The sequence below is a fragment of the Jaculus jaculus genome, chromosome 11 (assembly GCF_020740685.1).
Source record: "Jaculus jaculus isolate mJacJac1 chromosome 11, mJacJac1.mat.Y.cur, whole genome shotgun sequence".
NCBI classification, from domain to species: domain Eukaryota; kingdom Metazoa; phylum Chordata; class Mammalia; order Rodentia; family Dipodidae; genus Jaculus; species Jaculus jaculus.
Genome location: NC_059112.1, coordinates 1,176,231 through 1,198,231, shown reverse-complemented (window position 1 = coordinate 1,198,231; position 22,001 = coordinate 1,176,231). Strand labels below are relative to the sequence as shown.

Genomic DNA, 22,001 nt, shown 5'->3' with positions numbered 1-22,001 from the left:
GATTAAACATCATAAAATCACACAGAGAAGAATTGTGGACACATGGTGGATAGATTAAACCACACAAAAGCACACACGGAAAAATGATGGACACATAGTGAATAAAGTCAACATGAAATCTCACATAGGTGGTTGTGAAAAGTTACTAGAGTTGTGGTTTGGAGCCAGGCCTGTGGCACAGCTTGTGCTCCCAGGTCCTTTGGAGGTTGAGGCAGGAGGATTGCAAGTTTAAGGCCAGCCTGGGTAATTTAGACCCATCTCAAAAGTAAAAGTAAAGAGGGGCTTGAGAGATGACTTAGCAGTTAAGGCACTTGCCTGTAAAGCCAAAGTACCCAGTTTCAGTTCCCCAGGACCCAATTGAGCCAGATGTTCAAGATGGCACATGTATCTGGAGTTTGTTTGCAGAGGCTAGATGTCATGGTGTGCCCATTCTCTCTCTCTTCCTTTACCTCTTTCTCTCTCTCAAATAAATAAAGATTAAAAAAAAAAAGTAAAAGAAGGGCTGTACGTCTCAGTGGTAGAGAACTTGCCTAGCATTTGTAAAACACTTATGTTCAATCCTTAGTACTAGGGAGAAAAGGAAAAAAAATAAGAATTGGAAAATAGATTAGAAGAAAATAAAACAATTTAGCTGGTTAGGGTGGGGAAATTATAAGCTCTTTTTTATTTTTATTTATTTATTTGAGAGCAACAGACAGATAAAGAGAGAGAGAGAGAGAGAATGGGTGCGCCAGGGCTTCCAGCCACGGCAAACGAACTCCAGACACATCGCCCCTTGTGCATCTGGCTAACGTGGGTCCTGGGGAATCGAGCCTCAAACCGGGGTCCTTAGGCATCACAGGCAAGCGCTTAACCGCTAAACCATTTCTGCAGCCCTGTAAGCTCTTTTTTAGTCTTCTAAATATTATGTGATTGTCTCGTAGTGTTAAAAATAACATAGACACATATATGTTTGCATATATATATATGCATATACACATATATATGTATATATATATATATATACACATACATACACATACACACATACATATATCTACATATACTAAGATTTTTCAGTAGTTTGGGATAAATTTCATAAATGGTTTGATGGGCTAAAAATGGAGATTTTTTTTTTTTTGGTTTTTCGAGGTAGGGTCTCACTCTGACTCAGGCTGACCTGGAATTCACTATGTAGTCTCAGGGTGGCCTCGAACTCATGGCGATCCTCCTACCTCTGCCTCCCGAGTGCTGGGATTAAAGGTGTGCCCCACCACGCCCGGCTAAAAATGGAGTTTTTAACACTTGGTATTCTTGCATAAATGCAGTGAGATTGCAAGCTAGTCCACAGTGTTGATTAATGGGCTCCGCTTGAATTCTCAAACTTATGCACTATGTGAATTGGTGTGGGGTGTTTATTAAAGTGTGGATGTTTTTGGAAATGAGTATTTTAACATCGTGATCTAAAAACCTCTCCATTTCAGTTGCCAGTTAGTGTGGCATTGAGACACTAGCTTGTGCTTTGTCCCCAGGATCTGCAACTGGAGGACTTGAAGCAGCAGTTATCTACACTGAAGTGTCAGAACGAGCAGCTGCAGACCGCAGTCACACAGCAGGCCTCTCAGATCCAGCAGCACAAGGACCAGTACAATCTGCTGAAAGTGCAGCTGGGTATGTGCCCTTGTCCAGCACGGGTGGCCAGGTCATTCTGTGCTCAGGAGCTGGGCAAGTCAAACACATGCTCCGCGATCTGCTTTTTCTCTAACCTTAATCTCCATGGCATAAGTGAGTGTGAAAGCAGAATGCTTTGATAATTAAGAATAGTGAAGAGTAGACCTTTCAAATATGAAGGCTAAGCTCCTTGTTTCCTACTTGATTGTAGGCCCTTTGTATTTATTAGAATCTCATGAGATACTTTGTATAAGCAGCATTGGCAGAGACCCCACTAGAGTTTCTGATTTAGTCAAAAGTTGGGTGATGACTCAATAATTATTAAACTCCCCAGACAATACTCAGCTAATGTGGAATGACTGACCTAATCTTTCAATTTCCTCAACTCCAAAGTGGAAATAATGGAATTTCTGCCATCTGAGAGTTACACAAAGTAATGTGTATATCTAATGTCAGTTCAGTTCCTGGCAGGTGGTTAAGAGTTCAATTGCAAGTTCCTTTTCTTGGGAATTCAGCCCAGTGCCTTATGCATCTTGGGCCAGTGAGTACTGCGGAGCAACGCTCCCACTCACATGCTTGTAAGTTGTATCCTATAGCACCTTATGGTGGGTGCTAGTTACTTGAAGCATCAAGTTGTTTTCTTTATGTGAGGGGGACTGCCGTTTTCAGAAACAAGTTCCTTTATTTGTGACAGTAATGTGTCAGCTTCTTCAGCATGTGTAGGTAGCTTCTCCTTGGGAGATTCTTTTAGTGTGTAAGTGCATGTGCTGTATGCATATGTGTGCCTCTGTGCACGGGGCGCCATGTGCACAGGTACAGAGCCAGAGGAAGACATTGAGTGCCCTCTTACTTCCCAGAGACAAGATCTGTCTCTGATCTTTACTGTTTCTCAAAAGTCATTTTGAGGGCTAGAGAGATGGCTTAGCGGTTAAGCGTGCTTGCCTGTGAAGCCTAAGGACCCTGGTTCAAGGCTCAATTACCCAGGACCCACATTAGCCAGATGCACAAGGAGGCGCACAGGTCTGGAGTTTGTTTGTAGTGGCTGGAGGCCCTGGCACGCCCATTCTCTCTCTCTCTCTCTGTCCCTTTCTCTCTCTGTCTGTCTCTCTCAAATAAATAAATAAATAAATAGTTTTTTTAAAAAGTCATGCTGAGACTGAGCCCAGAGCTTCCCATTTGTAAGCATGACTGGCTGACCAGGGAACTCCTGCATCTTCCTGTCTCCACCCCTTGGCTGGCTTACAGGCACACATGGCCCTGCATGGTGCTCAGGTCCTCACGCTTGTGCAGCTTTACCTGCTAGGCCATCTTCCTAGGCTCTTTGAAGAATTTTTTTTAAGAGACATTCTTTCTTTAACATTGACAAAATTAGAATTGAAACTTCTATAATTTTTTGTCAAAGATTACCACCCCCCCCCAAAAAAAAAAAAACATACAATTTAGTCGAGAGTCTGGTTTTTTTTTTCCTGTCAGAAACTGAATACATACCAGTTTACTGGTTTTTATCAGTACTCTGTTCTCCAGAATTGAACTGTGATTGCAGAAGTTATGCCAGAATACTTGAGCTAAGGAAGTTGTATACGTGAATCTTTTGTTTTGGTTTTGGTTTGTCTCACTCTAGCTCAGGCTGACCTGGAATTAGTCTCAGGGTGACCTCTTAACTCACAACAATCCTGCCTCTGCCTCCCAAGTGCTGGGATTAAAGCTGTGAGCCACCACACCCAGCTTTATATTAATCTTACATTTCAACTTCCTAGTGGAAAAACTCATTTCACACAAGCTTTCCAAATCCTGTGTTCTTTAGGAAAAGACAGTCGTCATCACGGCTCTCACCCTGATGGTACTCAGGTGAACGGCATCCAGCCAGAAGAAAGCAGCGGGTTGAGAGAAGAGATAGAAGAGTTAAAGAGGAATCAGGAGCTGTTACGCAGCCAGCTGGCTGAAAAGGAGTCTTTGATTGAAAATTTAGTAAGTAAATGTTAAAAATTGAATAAGCAGTCAAGTCAATTCTTATTATCTTGACCATCTCATTTGTTTTTCTGAGTTTTTTGTTTGGTTGGTTTTTGTTTTGATTTTTGTTATTTGGACAGGTCTCAGTACCACAGGCTGGCCTCAAAGTCATTATGTAGCCAAGGATAACACTGAACAACTTCCTCCACTTCCTAAAAGTGGTGATGGTAGATTTCAGAGATTTAAATAAGAGTTAGTCCTTCTTAAAAAAATTATTTACTTATTTATTTGAGAGAGATTGGCAGATAGAGCATGGGTGCACCAGGGCCTGTAGTCATTGCAAACAAACTCCAGATACATGCACCAACTTGTACATCTGGCTTTATGGGGGTACTGGTAATTGAGCCTTGGTCCTTAGGCTTCTCGGGCAAGTGCCTTAAGTGCTAAGTCATCTCTCTAGCCTTAGTCCTTTTTTTTTTTTTTCCTTTCTTGAGACAGTCTTATGTATCCCAGGCTGATCTCAAACTCTGACCCTCCTGTCTTCCAAGTGCTAGGATTGCAATAATGCCCCACCACACTCCATTTTGCACACATTCTAGGCAAGGCAAGCACCTTACGAACTGAGCTACAGCCTCAGCCCAACATAGCTTTCTAATGTGTGGAATTAGTTCCGTAACTTTTCTGGTGCTTTTTTGCATTAGAGAGAAAGAGAAAGGGTGTGCCAGGGCCCCGAGCTGCTGCAGATGAACTCCAGATGCATGCACCACTATGTGCATCTGGGAAGTCGAACCTGGGTCCTTGGGTTTGCAGGCAAACACCTTAACTGCTAAGCCATCTTTCCAGCCCCATGCTTTTCTGTCTATAATCTCAGAAGCATGCCTAGATTTAATAAATTACTTGGTATAAGCATAACTTTATTGGCTATGGAATACTTGAAGATAATATATGTTGTGTTGAAATTTCATTACATAAAAAATTAAAACTGAAAATTTGGGATAAGCATCTAAGATATAACTAATGTGTAGTTCTGTTTTGGCCTTTTCCTTTCTTTTTAGACTCAGTGGGGGTGGGGAAATGGTTTCTTAGGTATGAGCATATACTGTGCAGCATAAAGACCTGAGCTGAGTTCAATCCCCAGCACTGATACAATAAAACAGACACGGGCTGGAGAGATGACTTAGCAGTTAGGCACTTGCCTGTGAAGCCTAAGGAACCAGGTTCAAGGCTCGATTTCCCCAGGACCCATGTAAGCCAGATGCACAAGGTGGTGCATGCACCTGGAGTTCGTTTTGCAATGGCTGGGGGCCCTCACACACCCATTCTCTATCTGCCTCTTTCTCTCTCTGTCACTCTCAAATGAATAAATGAAATAAAAATAAAAAAACAGATATGGCCATGCTTGCCCATAACCCCAGCATTGAGGTAGGTGGAGACAGGAAGATTATTCCCTCATCAGCCAGTCTGACTGAAAAGCAGGGAACTGTGGGTCCAGTGAGAGACCTGTCTGAGGGAAATCAGGTGGAGAACAATAGAGGGGCACATGACATCTTCCTCTAGCCTCTGCACACATGCATTCAGGAGGTAAAGGGACACACCAGGAGATAGATAGATAAATAAAATGCAAAATGGACTGCATTCGCTATACAGTTTCTGTCTTTGCTAACTGTAGAAATCTTCCCAGACGTCTGGTGGGAGTGACCAGTCTTCAGCAGCAGCTTCCGGTCAGGACTCAGAGCAGGTGGCGGAGCTGCAGCAGGTAATTTCCCCACCCACATGAACCACCTTCTGTCTGTCTTTTTTGTTGCACTTCCATTGACCTAGTGCTCCTGTCAGATGTAAGTGAACTGGATAGGTAAAACAAGTATTGGACAACCCAGAGCTCGTTTGAATCATATCGTCATATTTTGCTTTCAGTTTTTATTGATGTTCTTCTTAATATCTTCCCAACATCTCACCAGGATGATAGATTGTTAATGAGAGGTGCACATGTAAGATAAAGAGCATTCTTTTTTTTTTTTTTTTTTAATTTTAGAGAGAAAATGAGCTATGAGAATAACAGAGACAGAGTGAGTATGGACATGCCAGGGCCTTCTGCCACCAGAAATGAACTCCAGACGCATGTGCCACTTTGTGCATCTGGCTTTACATGGGTACTGGAGAACTGAACCAAGGCCTTCAAGCTTTAAAATTAAGCTCCTTGGGCTGGAGAGATGGCTTAGCAGTTAAGCGCTTGCCTGTGAAGCCTAAGGACCCCGGTTCGAGGCTCGATTCCCCAGAACCCACATTAGCCAGATGCACAAGGGGGCTCACGCATCTGGAGTTCGTTTGCAGAGGCTGGAAGACCTGGCATGCCCATTCTCTCTCTTTCTCTCTCTCTCTGACTCTTTCTCTCTCTGCCTGTATCTCTCAAATAAGTAAATAAAAATAAAATAAACAAAAAAAATTTTTTAAAAATTAAGCTCCTTTAACTGCTGAGCCATCTCTCCAGCCCCAAAGAGCATTCTTACATCTCATTTCTATGTACCACTGACTGAGATGTTTGCTTGTCAAATGTATGAAATGTTGAAATAATGGTCTAGAAAATGACTAAGTTGAAAAAGATGAACTTGTGTATATCTCTATTAGACAGCTGCATCTGAAACCCTAAGGAACCTGTTAGCTGCTGTGGTAATTGCTAATGTCTAGAAAAGCAAATTAAAGCTTTTACATGATAGATTTTCAAAATTGATAAGTTCTTATTAAGCTACATGGTACAGACTTATCTCTGTGCAATGAGAAAATTCAGTGTATTAGTTGAAGAAAAGAACTAGAAAGTGGAGAAAGGAACAATGTATATGTAGAATTAAGTAATGTGGTAATTGGAAGACATCCAGGAAGATAGCAAAGTGCTTGCTTATTGGTATATTGTCTGATAGAGTCTGTCTTAGGAGTTTTGTTTTTAAATTTCCTTTGTTCCCTTCTTTCTCTTTACACTTTCTTTGTTATAAAAGGAATGTATGTTTCTTTTCAGATTTATTTTATTTTATTAATTTGAAAGAGGCAGCAAGAGAGAGAGAATGGGTGCACCAGGGACTCCAGCCACTGAAAACAAACTCCAGACTCATTTGCCACCTTGTGCGTCTAGCTTTATATGGGTCCTTGGGAATGGAATCTGGGTCCCTAAGCTTTGCAGGCAAGTGCCTTAACCAGTAAGCTATCCCTCCAGCCCATATGTTTCTTTAAAATGGGAAAAGGGGGCTGGAGGGATGGCTTAATGGTTAAGACACATGCCTGCAAAGCCAAAGGACCCAGCTTTGATTACCTAGCACCCCTGCAAGCCAGATGCACAAGGTGGCACATGCATCTGGAGTTCATTTGCAGTAGCTAGAGGCCCTAGAGCACCCATTCTCTCTTTCCCTCTCAAATAAAATAAATTGTATTAGAAAAAAAGGAAAAGGGGAAGCCAGGCATGGTGGCGCATGCCTTTAATCCCAGCACTCTTGAAGCAGAGATAGGAGGATCACTATGAGTTCAAGGCCACCCTAAGACTACATAGTGAATTCCAGGTCACAATGAGCTAGAGTGAGACCCTACCTTGAAAAAACAAAAAATAAATAAATAAAAAGGGAAAGGGGATGAGGAGGTGGCTCAATGGTTAATAGCTACTTGCTTACAAAGACTGATTGACCTGGATTTGATTGTCCAGTACCCACATAAAACCAAATATACAAAGTAACACATGCATTTGGAGTTTATTTGCAGTAGAACCCTGATTCTCTCTCCCTCTTTTATTTTGCACAAATAAAAACAAAAAAATATTTAAATAATAAATAAAATGAAAAAAATTTTAAACAGGCAGACAGCTCTGATATGCTGACCACCATTTCCCTGTCAGCTGGCCCAGTTCACTCACATACCACCTGACATGAATTAGTGCCTTACACTGATAATATCCATTTGTCTCAGAGCTAAAATCAGCTTAAAGAGTTTTTGAGCCTCTCGTTAATTTTGCCAGTTCTAAAATTATAGGTTAATTAAAAGGAATTAAGTGATTAATGTATAGCCTTTATAAATCCTAAATAGAAAATTTTACTTTAATTATGTTTACCAGTGAAACTTTGACATAATGTCTATAGGATGAAGTTACCTTTTAGGTTTTTACTTCTTTCAATTTTCTTTTAAAAATTTTAAATTGTGAAAAATATATCTCTCAGGCTGGAGAGATGTCTTAGTGGTTAAGGTGTTTGTCTGCAAAGCCAAAGGATCCCGGTTTGACTCTCCAGGGCCCACGTAAGCCAGATAGACAAGGGGGCACATGCATCTGAAGTTCATTTGCAGTGGCTAGAGGCCTTGGTGTGCCCATTCTCTCTCTCAAATAAATAAATAAATAATATTAAAAATATATATATTCTTTAATGACATAGGATTTTATTATATATTATAAAATGTCATATAAAGACAAAAAACAAAGTAGCATTTATTATCAATGTCCACATACTTGTTTTGATAACTAGGAAAACAAAACAACTAAAGAACTATGTATGTACATGATACAGAATGGAAGCAAAGAACTGTTTACATGCCTACATCAGACACTTACAATATGAGCAAAGTCCTAGGGACAAAGAATATCTTTGCTATTGGAAAGCTGCTGTTTTTTGCTTTATGGTCCTTGAGAAGTCAGGAAGAACAGACTTCCTGTTTATTCCCACCTTTCCTCTGTTGTGGTGCTGCTTTTGTCCATTGGGCACCCAAGTCTAGAACTGCCCTCTTGCCCTTTCCAGGTGGTATTTTTAGCTAGCCTTCACCCAGGGGAGGAGGAACAGTAACCTGATGCTTAAGACTTTGGGTGAGAACCTACTGGTCTCTTAGACTTTGAATAAGCCTGGAGTTTCAACCTCCATTTTTGCTTTGTTTTGTTTTGAGGTAGGGTCTCACTCTTGCTCAGGCTGATCTAGAATTCACTATGTAGTCTCAGGGTAGCTTCTAACTCATGGTGATCCTCCTATCTCTGCTTCCCAAGTGCTGGGATTAAAGGCGTGTGCCACCATACCCAGCTAAGCTCCTTTTTTTTTTGAGGTAGGATCTCACTCTAGCTCGGGCTGACCTGGAATTGGAATTCACTATGTAGTCTCATGGTGGTCTCGAACTCATGGCGATCCTCCTACCTCTGCCTCCTGAGTGCTGGGATTAAAGGTGTGCACCACCACGCCCAACTTTAGACTCCATTTTTAGTGAACCTGTACTTCCCCAGATACCTAACAGTACCAGTTCCCGAGCTTCTAGTAGTTATGGACTCCTTGACAACCAGGGGCCAACTGGGTCTTCTCAGTGGGGCAGGCTCCAGTGCTCCAGTGTGTGGTCAGCCACCAGTGTTGGATTTGCTTTCCGAGTTCCACAGTTTTGCTGCCTGCCTCTTTGTCCTTACATCTACCTTATTTCCTTTCTTCCCTCTTCCTCCCTTGATTTTTTGCATATGGGATCTCAGAAAGGAGCAAAGGAAAATGAGCATATTTTAATTTTTCATTTTGAACCCAAGTCAAGGCACAGTCTCCTAGAGGTCAGTTTTAAAACGGGAAAGTGGTGGGTGAGGCTAGTCAAGAAACGTTCCTCCTACTCATAGACACTTCTCGATGAAATCACTACTGTCTAATGTTACCACTTGATTGTTTTTGTTGCTCAGGAACTGGCCACACTAAAGTCTCAATTAAACTCACAATCTGTAGAGATCACCAGACTACAGACAGAAAAGCATGAGCTGCTGCAGAAAACAGAAGCCTTTGTAAGTTAATTCTTTTTTTTTCCTTCAGAAAAGCAAAAGTACACATTGATATGTTATTTCTGTGCCAGATTTATCAGATGGCTACCTTCTCTTTCTTAAAAAATATTTTATTTTTATTTAATTAAGAGAGAGAGGTAGAGAGAGGGAGAATGGGCTTTCTAGGGCCTCCATCTGCTGCAAATGAACTCCAGATACATGTACCACTTTGTGCATCTGGCTTACAAGGATCCTGGGAAATCAAACCTGGGTTCTTTGGCTTTGCAGGCATGTACCTCAACCACTAAGCCATCTCTCCAGCTCTACCTTCTCTTTTAAGCCACAAACCAGCCAGAGTTTGAGGACATAGGCTTCCTGGCAGCCATTATGTGGTCTGACTCTGGTCAGTGCCTTCACTTACTGAGAGTCTTGTTTTTGTGGTGTTACATCCCACTTTTCTGCTCGTATAAAATAATCCGACTCTTACGGTACTCTAGGACATCACATAAGAAAGCCTTCCATGGGTTTCTGGCATGTGGTGAGCTGCTTGACAAGATCTGTGACTCAGACTGTACTGGCCTCATCAGTGGTTCTCCAGATGCTTGATGTTCCTTCCTGGACACAATTGCTCATGTTTTGCAATATGAGAGACTGAGAATTTTCAAATCTTCACATTGTGATTCATTTTGCTCAACTGTTTCCGGGTTTATCTCTTTCTTATATCTTTTATTGTACTGGAAGTGGCACAGAGGGACAACTCTGCCTTAGTACTTTACTTAGAAGTCTCCTGAATTAAACATCTCAAAGTTTATCACTTGAAAGTTGTATTTACTTTCAGTCCATGGTGGTGATAATTGCAAATTTGAGGCCTACCTGGACAACAGAGCAGGACTCAGGCTAAGGTGGATGGGCGACAGTTCTGTGTTCTGTATACTGTGACACAGTTCAGCCAAGTCCATGTCCTTTGCCACTTTATAACAGGGATTGACTTTTCATTTGTTCTCTTTTATTTCATTGTTTATTGGGTTTTTTAAGTAGAGTCTTGCTCTAAGCCCAAGATGACCTAGACTAGTCCCAGACTGGCATCACATTCATAGAGATCCTTTTACCTCTGCCTCCCGAGTGCTGAGATCAAAGCCTGCACCATCACACCAGCTTGACTTTTCTTTCGTTTCCAGTAATAGCATGTTCTTAATTTCCCTCTGTGACCTCACCAGAAACACATTTAGCTCTCATAGTTCTACCAGCATTCTATAAAGACTATATAAAAACTTCTCTAAGACCTAGAGAGATGGCTCAGCTGTTAAAAGCACTTGCTTGCAAAGCCTGCCAGCCAAGTATAGTTCCTCAACACCCATGTAAAGCTGGGTGCAAAGTGGTACTTACATCTGTGCCCCCAGTGCACCTACAGTGGGAGGTACATGACAGTGGGAGGAAGAGCCCTGAGAATCCAAGCTCATAGGACAGATATCTGACATTAAGTTGCTGTTCATTTGTAGCAGCAAGAGAGCCTGTCTTAAATCAGGTGGCACATACACCTTGAAGTTGTTCTCTGACGTCCACACACATGCTATGGCATGTGTACACATACAGAGTTTTAGAAAGCCTTTGTCATAGGACATAGTGGCACATGATTTTAATCCCAGTACTAGGGAGGCAGAGTCACCGTGAGTTTGAGGCAATCCTGAGAGTAATTCCAGGCTTTGTCTATAACTTCTGTTTTCTGAGTCCTTAGCATAATTCTCCTTAATGTTAATATTTCTATCTGGAGTCTCTTTGGAGTAACATAAACCTTCTCTGACATGTACCTCAAATCTCCACCATTTCTCAGTCCCAAAGCTACTTTTACATTTTCATTGATTTCTTGCCTCAGCACCCTACTTCTGGTATTTTTACAAATGTGGGAACTGAAAAACTTTGATTTAACCACACTTAAGAAATGTCTTACTTTTTACCTATTAATGACATTTGTTTGAATCCGTTTATCTACCTATGTGAATTGACAGTGTGGACGTAGCTTACAGGAATTTATGAAAATAAGTCTCTGCTCAGTAAGTGTGACATCACTGGCACCGTTGGAGCTACTGCTGCCTTGTTTGACTACTTCTCTGGGCTGACCTTGGAACAGCTTAGCCCTGCCTCCTCATGCTCTGATAGGATTTAATGCACTCTACTGTGGGGTGCTCATGGTCAGCCGAGAGAACTATGTTGCACATAAATACATGAGATTTACATTTTCTGTTACTGGAAATAAAATTCAAAACAGTAGATGGAAACCATTCTGAGAGCACATATTTGTAACATTAACTAATGCATGTTTTTCTAATTTCTGTTTTCAGGCAAAGTCAGTTCCTGTACAAGGAGACAGTGGGCATGTCTCAGCTGCTAAAGCCACTGATGTGGAAGGAAGGCTGTCCGCCCTGCTACAAGAAACAAAAGAATTAAAGGTAGGGTTTTAGGGAAACTTACTTTCTGTATTTATTTGAGACAGACAGACAGACAGAGAGAGAGAGAGAGAGAGAGGAGGGAGGGAGAGAATGGGCACGCCAGGGCCTCTAGCTGCTGCAAACAAACTCCAGATGCTTGTGCCACCCTATGCATTTGGCTTATGCGGGACCTGAAAAATCAAACCAGGGTCCTTTGGCTTTGCAGAAAGGTGCCTTAACTGCTAAGCCATTTCTCCAGTCCCCGTGAATGCGCACGCGTGTGTATGTGTATGTTTAAGTATTCTTTATTTTTTTATTTGTAAGCACAGAGAATGGGCTTCTAGCTGCTGCAGATGAACTCCAGATGCATGAGCCACTTTGAGCATCTTACTTCATGTGGGTCCTGGGGAGTTGAACCTGGGTCATTAGACTTTGCAGGCAAATACCTTAAGAGCCCCTGGAGTAGAGGTTTTTTGTTTTGTTTTGTTTTGTTTTTGTTTTTTGAGGTAGGGTCGGGCTGTAGCCCAGGCTGACCTGGAATTTACTATGTAGTCTCAAGGTGGCCTCAAACTTACGACTATCCTCCTACCTCTATCTTCCAAGTGCTGGGATTAAAGGCTTGTGCCACCAGGCCTGGCTTCTGGAGTAGAGTTTTAAATCATATGGGTGGATGACACAAAGGAAACTTAAATCCATGTCATATAATCATATTAAATGTATAAAATAAGAATGTACAGGGCTGGGGCACAGCACGGGTAGAATACTGCCTGGTATATACAGCCCTGGGTCAGTCACCAGTACTGTAAAGAAAAAAAAAGAAAGACTTTATATGCATACTAAGAAAGTAAAACTCATTGAAAATACTTGTTTGTTATCAGTGTTGATAAATTTGGCGAATATGAAAGCTACATGCAGACTTACAAGGCAGGCACATTGTGACAGCCAATAACCTGCAGATAATATAACACTTTTTGGATTATTTATAAGACATGATTTGATTTGAAACTATTTTGTTCCTTTTAATTTTACATTTGAAGTGGGGGTTTTGACTTAAGTTTCGATTCCAACTCTGGTCAGCATCTTGAAGATGTTTTGTGTCTGTTTATTCTTCTCATCATTTTAGGTGCTACTGCTTTTTTATCTATGTATTTTTGGAAGAGTAGTTCGCTGTAAGTAGTTTTTGGATGTTGTACTTTTTTCACGGTAGCTGTCTTTGTTGCTCACAGATCCCTGTGTTACTGGGGGGGTCTGTATTCTAAGCCTTGTGCACCCTCAGTTCCCAGCCCACACCCCTCAGGTTAAACAAGTGAGGTGTGTTACTTTCACATTCCTTGACCAAATACCTGACAGCAGCAACTTAAGGAAGGAAAGACTTATTTTGGCTCCATGCGTCAGGGGTTACAGCTCTTCAAGTCACAGAAGGCTTGGTGGCAGGAGCAGTTCAAGGCAGCCAGTCAGATCTTGGCAGATTTTGAAGCAGACAGCTCTGGCCTGAACCAGAAATGGATACCATCTTCAAGGACCACCTACAGGAGTCAATATTTACCACCTAGTCCCCATGTCCAGAAGGTTCCACAACCTCGCCAAATAGTACCCATCAGCTAGGGTCCAAGTGTGAGCTAATAGGGGACTGTTGCAGTCAGGTTCACATTGCTGGTAGAAATCAGCCAACCAAAAGCAGCTTATGGGGAAAAAAAGAGGTTTATTTTGGTTTACAGGCTTGAGGGGGAAGCTCCATGATGGCAGGGAAAACGATGGCATGAGCAGAGAGTGGACATCACCTTCTGGCCAGCATCAAATGGACAGTAGCAACAGGAGAGTATGCCAAACACTGGCATAGGGAAACTGGTTATAACACCCATAAGCCCTCCCCTAACAATACACCGCCTCCAGAAGGCATTAATTCCCAAATCTCCATTAGCTGGTAACCTTGTATTCAGAACACCTAAGTTTATGGGAGACACCTGAATCTAACCACCACATTACACCCTTGGCCTCCGTAAACTGATAACCATCCATGATGTAAAATGTAATGCATTCAGTCCAACTTTAAAAGTCACCATTTTTTTTTTATCAATCCTAATGATGTTCAAACATTCTCATAACACAAGAGTCTTTTAAATGAGCCATAATACCAAAAAAAAAAAAAAAAACAGAACACCCATAATGACAAAGAATAAACATTCACACTGTAAAAGATAGCATTAGGCATAACAAAGAAATATTCAGTCAATGTAAGATTTAAAACAACCAAGACAAACATCAAACTCTGTAGTATCAAGTCCAGCAACTCTAGTCAGTGACAAATCTCTGATAATTCTACTAGCCACAAACCCCGGTATTCCAATTCCACTCCTCCAGCTAGGCTACTTACAGTCCTGGAAAACTTCATCCAGGGCCGGCAGCTCTCCTTGGCAGCCATCTTGTGGTCCTGAAATCTTCACCGGGTCTCCACTGCAACCCACAGTTCATCCTCGTGGCCCCCATGGGGTCTCCATGCAGGCATCCAGCAAACCTGCTTCATGCTTTCCATGGCCATTTCCAAAACACAAAACCGTGTTGCAAACTCAATGACCCTCTCTTTCCTGCATTTCTTATACTCCACAATACCAGGTAGGATGCCAGTTAGTTAATCCGGGGCGGGGGTGGGGGTGGAATAAAGCAGACTTTGAAGAACAGGACACTCCTTGAACACTCAGGCCCCTTCAAAGGAGTCAACATTCTTCCTGTTGTCCCACTGCAGGTCAGCTGGTCCAATCTCAATAGTTGTTATCTCTCAACAATTTGTAGGTGAATGAGCAGCAGGTTAGGCCCAAAGATTTTTTTTTTATTTTCTATGCCATAGCCCTCTGATAACGCCAGTTCATTTCTACACAAAGCAGCCCTGCACAACTTCTCAGGACATGCCCATAACAGCAAGCTTCTCACACAAACTTCTAGCCCGGTCCAAGCAAATCTTTCTCACCTTCATAAGCCAAACCTCACAGTCCATAGTTCTGACTGCATTCAGGTCTATCAGTTCTGACCAGAATAGTCCATCAAGCTGTACTTACAGCACTGCAAGGCATCCCTTAGGCCAAGGTTTCAAATCCTTCCATATTCCTCTTGCAAATCAGCTCCAAAAGGCCAAAGCCACACAGTCAGGTGTCTAGCAGCAATCCCACTCCTTGGTACCACTTTACTATTGCAGTCATGTTTGCATTGCTGGTAGAAATCACCCATCCCAGAGCAGCTTGTTGGAAAAAGGAGGTTTATTTTGGCTTACAGGCTTGAGGGGAAGTTTCATGATGGCACGGAAAATGATGGCATGAGCAGAGGGTGGACATCACCCCCTAGCCAACATCAGGTAGATAATAGCAACAGGAGAGTGTACCAAATACTGGCAAGGGGACATTGGCTATAACACCCATAAGCCTGCCCCCAACAATACACTGACTCCAGGAGGTGTTAATTCTCAACTCTCTATCAGCTGGGAATCTAGAACTTTTAGATCACCCAAGTTTATAGGGGACACCTGAATCAAACCACCAGAGACATTTCATTTTCATGCCATAACATAAGGTTATTTGTCAGAGAAAGGAACCTTCTGCTTAAAACTCTAGAAGTGAAGTTATCCTGGATTACTGGCTTCCACTTTTCTTTTCCAGAATGAAATTAAAGCTCTGTCCGAGGAAAGAACAGCCATTAAAGAGCAGCTGGATTCCTCGAACAGCACTATTGCCATTTTACAAAACGAGAAAGACAAGTTAGAGCTGGAGATCACGGATTCTAAGAAAGAACAAGACGATCTCTTGGTGCTATTGGCTGATCAGGATCAGAAGATTCTGTCACTGAAGAGTAAACTCAAGACTCTTGGTCATCCAGTAAGACTGATCTGTATTGTGTTTCCATGTACAGCACATTCTTCCTATAGTGCCTGTGTGACAGATTTGTGGAGTCGTGAATATGGTCCATCTGTAGTTCTTTCACAGTCTGGTGAATTGATTTAAGATGAAATCTGCCTTTCAGCATTTGTAGAATGCTCTTTTTAAGACTTTGAGACTAGAAAAATGAGTTGATTTGATACTCTGTGGTAACAAGACCCACCACTCAGGTGTGCTGGCATTCTTAGCATATTTGATTCAGATTCATGTGTTGAGAGGTAGAGCCATTTATCGTAAAAATGACAGCCTTGAGCATTAAATAAGAAAACTAGGGGCTGGAGAGATGGCTTAGCAGTTAAGGCGCTTGCCCGAAAAGCCAAAGGATCCAGGTTCAACTCCCCAGGACCCACGTAAGCCAGATGTGCAAGAGAGTGCACACATCTGGAATTTGTTTGCAGTGGCTGGAGGCCCTGGCACACTCATATTCATTCTCTTTCTCTCTCTCTCTACCTGCCTATTTCTGTACCTACCCCTCCCTCTCTCTCTCTCTCTCTCTCTCTCTCTCAAATATTAAAAAAAAAGAAAGGAAAGAAAATTGGATTTTACTATGGTTACTGGAAAATAAACGTTGCTAGTATGTTTACGACATGTATACTTTGTAACTTTTTTTTTTTTTTTTGGTTTTTTGAGGTAGGGTCTCATTGTGGCCCAGGCTTACCTGGAACTCACTGTGTAGTCTCAGGGTGGCCTCAAACTCATGGTGACCCTCCTGACTCTGCCTCAAAAGTGCTGGAGTTAAAGGCAAAATATTTTTATTTACTTTCAAGCAAAGAGGGGAGGGTGCACCAGGGCCTCCTGCTGCTGCAAATAAACTTCAGATACATGTGCCATTCTATGCAGCTGGTTTTATGTGGGTACTGGGGCATCAAAACCAGACCTTTAGGCTTTGCAAGCAAGTGCCTAAGCTGCTGAGCCATCTCTTTATCTGACATGTATACTTACTGTATTTCGTGTTAGTTAGTGTGAACAGTTTTGTAATATGAAATTTATATTTTCCTTGGAGATTGAAGAAGATGAAGAATCTGGAGACCAGGATGATGAGGATGACGACAATGATGACTGCGACAAGGACCAGGACCAGATCTAGTTGTGGACTCTGTGGTGGAAGAGGTTGTGTTTTCCTTTGAAGAAGTCTTAGGGCAGTGCTTTGGTTTGCCTCCACAGGAAATAAAGATTTATAAATCAAGTGGAAACAGTCTCTAATAGAACTGTTGATGTATTTTTTTTTTTAATGTTGCCACCCATGTTGAAAATCCTAAAACTTTAGCTTTATGGGGAACACACATTTTATTTATATTCATCTGAACTCTTTCAGAATATAATTCACAAAGAGCATCAGACCCCAAAAACACCATTTCAGGGCATGTGGAGGTAGAGCTGTTTGCCTTATTGCTGGCTGTTTACTTTGCAGAATTTGTGACTTTTAGTACCAACGCATTTGATTTAATGTGTATTGAATTGGAATCATTATCTCTAAATTCAGCTTTTGAGTTTTCAGCTAAGTAGTGCACTTAGAGGCAAGACGTCTTGGGATGAGAGATAGTGTGTCAGTAGCCTCATCCAGCATGTGGCCCAATGTGAGCATCCTTGGGCAGTTGAGAGTGAGTGCCTTGCCTCCCAGCAGGCCTGAATTCTGCCCCTCTGAAGAAAGGAGGGGATGACAGTGGGGGAAATGGGGGTAGGGGGAGGCTGTTGCTCTGAGAAAATGAACAATGTGTTAACGTGGTTTTCTCTTTAAGCTAAACATGGAAAAGCGATGATAAATTAACATCTTATAAAACAGATATAGTAGTATTGTTTGATTATCATAAAACATGTTCATAGTTTTTAAAAGATCCAAACTATGATTTATATAATTTATTGGCATTTTTGCTGAATAGGTTTAAGTCAGATGATAGATTTTTAAAAAGCAAATGAAGCAATGTGTCAAAGTCTAATGTTTTCATAATAAAAATAGATACTATGTTCGTTTAATCCATGGTCATGGTGACTTTTCTTTAAATTTTGACAAAAGTAATTAATTTGTTATAAGTAGAAAGGCTGAAGAGACTTCTCTTGCTTGGGTAGTAACTAAAACTAAATGTTACAAACTTTAACTAACTAGAAGATTGAAAGAAGCTGGAGCATAGCTGAGCTAGTTGGTTCAACTGTTGCCCATAGGAGCCTGAGGCAAGGAGCATGGGATCAGCCAGGGTATCATAGCAAGACTCTGTCTCAAAGTTGGAAGGTAGCCTAAATGGTGAAAGTTAATGGCTATCTTCTTAGATGTCTGTTTGTTTGTTTGTTTGTTTGTTTGTTTGTTTGTTTGTTTGTTTGTTTATGAGAGAGGGAGGGTGAAAGAATGGGTATGCCAGGGCCTCCAATCACTGCAAATGAACTTCAGACACATGTGCCACCTGGTGCATCTGGCTTGCATGGGTACTAGGGAATTGAACCTGGGTCCTTAGACTTTGTAGTCAAGTGCCTTAACCACTAAGCCATCTCTCCAGCCCAAACATAAACTTTTCTTTTGGTTTTCCATGGTAGGGTCTCACTGTAGCCCAGGCTGACCTGGAATTCACTCTGGTCTCAGGCTGATCTTGAACACACAGTTGTCCTACCTCTGCCTCCCAAGTGCTGGGATTAAAGGCATGTTACCACCACACCCAGCCTCGTGCATAAACTTTTTGATAGACAAATATTCACCATCACCAATATCTTTTTTCCTGTGAAGACATGGTGGCATTGTATGTCTGTAAATGAACCAAGATCTTTTTTTCTGTGAGGATGTGGTAGCATTGTATGTCAGTAAACGAATCAAGATCTTCCTGTGAGGACATGATGGCATTGTATGTCTAAATGAATCCAAATAATTGCATCTTAAAGGTAGAAAATGTGACAGAATGAAATTAACAGTGCACAGAATTTTAAATCCAAATGCTATACTTTTCACATAAGGTACCACTCAATGTTTTCCATTTCTTTCCTCTCTTTTTTGTGAAGGGTCAATGGTTTTTTTCCAGAATGTTTCTATTTCCCTCAAGAATGAAAACTTTGGGCTGGAGAGATGGCTTAGCGGTTAAGCGCTTGCCTGTGAAGCCTAAGGACCCCAGTTCAAGGCTCGGTTCCCCAGGTCCCACGTTAGCCAGATGTACAAGGGGGCTCACGCATCTGGAGTTCGTTTGCAGAGGCTGGAAGCCTTGGCGCACCCATTCTCCCTCTCTCCCTCTATCTGTCTTTCTCTCTGTGTCTGTTGCTCTCAAATAAATAATTTTTTAAAAAAAAACCTTTAAAAAAAAATGAAAAATTTGGGGGCTGGAGAGAAGGCTGAACAGTTAAGGAGCTTGCCTGAGATGCCCAAGAATCCAGGTTCGATGCGCCAGTACCCATGTAAGCAAGATGCACAAGGTGGCACATGCATCTGCAGTTTATTTATAATGGCTAGAGGCCCTGGCACTCCCATTCTCTCTCTCTCTCCCCCTCTTCTTATTTCTGTTTCTCTTAAGTAAATAAATAAAAATAAAAATAAAATGGGGCTGGAGAGATGGTTTAGCAGTTAAGGTACTTGCCTATGAAGCCTAAGAACTTAGGTTCAAATCTCCAGGTCCCACATAGCCAGATGCATTGGCTCAAGCATGCAATGTCGCACATGTGCACAGCAGGTTGTACATGTCTGGAGTTTGTTCACAGCAGGCTGAGGGTTCTGGTGTGCCTATTCTCTCTCTAAAAAAGAGATTTTAAAAAAATGGAAAAGTTTTGGGTGGGGAGGGAGGGAATTACCATGGGATATATTTTATAATCATGGAAAATGTTAATAAAAATTAAAAAAAAAATTAAAAAAAAAGGAAAAGTTTTGACTGGAGAGATGGCTCATTGGTTAAAGGTGCTTGTTTGCAAAGCCTGCTGTTACGGGTTTTCCAGTACCCATGTAAAACCAGACACAAAATGACACGTGTGGAGTTTGTGTGCAGAATGAAAAATTTGAAGTGATCCCTCCTCAAGATTTGTTGGACAATCTTAATCATTTTAGTTGACAAATTTTAAGTGTTACCCATAGGAAGCAAATAGTACACATTTCACAGTCAAGGGAATTTTAAAAGTAGACAGATGTTTTGGTTTTCAGAAATATTAGAAACCCCACATTGTTTTTTTTTTTTAATGTTTTATTTATTTATTTGAGAGCGACAGACACAGAAAGATAGAGGGAGAGAGAGAGAATGGGTGTGCCAGGGCTTCCAGCCTCTGCAAACAAACTCCAGATGCGTGCGCCCCCTTATGCATCTGGCTAATGTGAGACCTGGGGAACCGAGCCTCAAACCGGGGTCCTTAGGCTTCACAGGCAAGCGCTTAACCGCTAAGCCATCTCTCCAGCCCCCACATTGGTTTTTTTTAAAGCCACATACAGTCTGATTCTTTTTATAATGTAGGGCTCATCTTTGTTTTTCTGAAGTCCATATATGTAGGGATGGAGTCAAGTCTCCAAAGTATTTTTTGCTCATTTTGCTTTGTATGTCTCTGAGGACAGAAAAAAAGGCAAGCTTGCAACTTTCCCTCCCAACTAAAGCAAAAGGAAATTTTAATTTATTGATTTTTTTTTTTTTTTCCTCAAGGCTGGGTCTTGCTGCAGCCCATGCTAACCTGTAATTCACTCTGTAGCTCTAGGCTGGCCTCAGACTTATGGAGATCCTCTTACCTCTGCCTCCCAACTGCTGGGATTAAAGGCATGTACCACCATGCCTGGCTAAATTTTAATTTATTTAACTTAATGGTTTCATACAGTTATGTCCCAATTAAAAGAATAAGAATATCATACCTTTTTCTAGAAACACTCCAAGTAGTCTCCTCCAGCAAGGCTTTAGACATAGGGGGTAGGACAGAATCCTTTTGTCACTCACTATCAACCCAAACCCAACAGAGATTGCAAATTGTCCCTCCCTTTTTCTTTTATTGTAGAACCCATAATTCCTAAATGGGCATATGACTGCCCCCCAAAAAGAAAGGCCCTACTTCCTAGGTGCTTTTCTTTAATTTTCCCAATTTCTCTTCAAAATGCTGACAGTGATGGGAAAGACATTTCATTGGAAGTAATACAATATGATATAGACTTTTATTGATTCATTGGAAGGAGTCACTGGCACAGAGCAGTGAGGAGAGAGCTGAGAGCTTCAGCCATGGTTGAAGCATTTAATACAGAAGAAGTTGTGTCACCCTACACCTTTCCTGAAGCGCTTCGTTCATCATGAGTCTCCCCGTCTGCTGGGGGTGAGAGGCCCTGGAGCGTTACCAGTCAGAGGAGGGTCAGTCTCTCTTGTTGGGATGAAGGAAGGGACTGTGGTAGTTCTTCTTTTCACAGGTGGTTTCCTCTGACAGCCAAAACCAGGACAAAACGCTTTTATAAGAATTGACATATAAAGAAATCTAGTTTTTTCTCAGTGTTTTTGGTTTTTTCCTTTCCGTTTTTTCTTAATATTTTTAAATTATATATGTAGAAAGGGAAGAATTTTGAATCAAGATGATACTGTTTAAAGTTTCATTCACTGTTACCAACTTCTACTTCTTTAAATATTTTATTTTTATTTATTTGACAGAGAGGGCATGGTGGAGCCCAGCAGCTTGTCTTGGAGGCCAAGATGCAATGACAGCGTGCTGGCTGGCTTTCTGGAAACTTCCCCTTCTCTCTGGGAACCGTAGTCTGTGCCGTTGTGCTGGCCAGCCCCCAGGCTGAATCTTCCCTTTGATAATGCCTTCACAGACACATTCACATTCATGTTTTACTGATTTCCTGGGAACTTCTCAATCTAATCAAGTTGACAATTAAGGTTAACCATCCTTTTGGGTCTGGGACAGAATTCTAAGGGTCTCAGCCTGAGAGCAGAGGGTGAACCAGGGGCAGAGGGTGAACCAGGGGCAATTGCTCCAGTGTTTATAGTCTCTGGTTAGATTCAGGTGGACTGTGGATGTCACCTTTGTGACTTATCTGGCACATAGGGGACAAAAGCAAATTCTCTTTGGTAAAGCACAACTTCAACCAGAGCCTCAAGTTATCTCTACAATGTCCCTAGATTGTGTTCCTCATCCATCAAAGATAACCAGCCCCAATCCCAAAGAAAAAGTCCAAAGGGGAGATGGTAAGACAAATGAAAAAGCAGACATTAGAAATAGATCATTAGGAGATCTCATTAGATAGTATTTTTTAAAATTTTATTTATCTGACAGAAAGAGAGGGGGAGAGAGAGAGAATGGGCACACCAGTGCTCCAGCCACTACAAACAAACTCCAGACATGTGCTCCCCTTGTGCATCTGGCTTACATGGGTCCTGGGGAATCGAACCTGGG

The 22,001-nt window shown here is 41.7% G+C and overlaps 1 protein-coding gene across 3 annotated transcripts in view; it reads left to right on the top strand.

Moving 5' to 3' along the window:
• Uso1 (USO1 vesicle transport factor) overlaps positions 1-16,879 on the top strand; it is an 86,195-nt gene extending 69,316 nt beyond the window's left edge. For 2 of the 3 annotated variants that reach the window (XM_045161831.1, XM_045161830.1), the window contains 7 exons: positions 1,512-1,650; positions 3,455-3,618; positions 5,270-5,356; positions 9,263-9,361; positions 11,677-11,784; positions 15,411-15,626; positions 16,690-16,879. In XM_045161831.1, the coding sequence (XP_045017766.1) occupies positions 1,512-1,650; positions 3,455-3,618; positions 5,270-5,356; positions 9,263-9,361; positions 11,677-11,784; positions 15,411-15,626; positions 16,690-16,773 (897 nt within the window). In that variant the 3' untranslated portion in view covers positions 16,774-16,879. The remainder of the gene's footprint in view (positions 1-1,511; positions 1,651-3,454; positions 3,619-5,269; positions 5,357-9,262; positions 9,362-11,676; positions 11,785-15,410; positions 15,627-16,689) is intronic. The other variant, XM_045161832.1, reaches the window with a different exon arrangement.
• Positions 16,880-22,001: the final 5,122 nt, after the last annotated feature.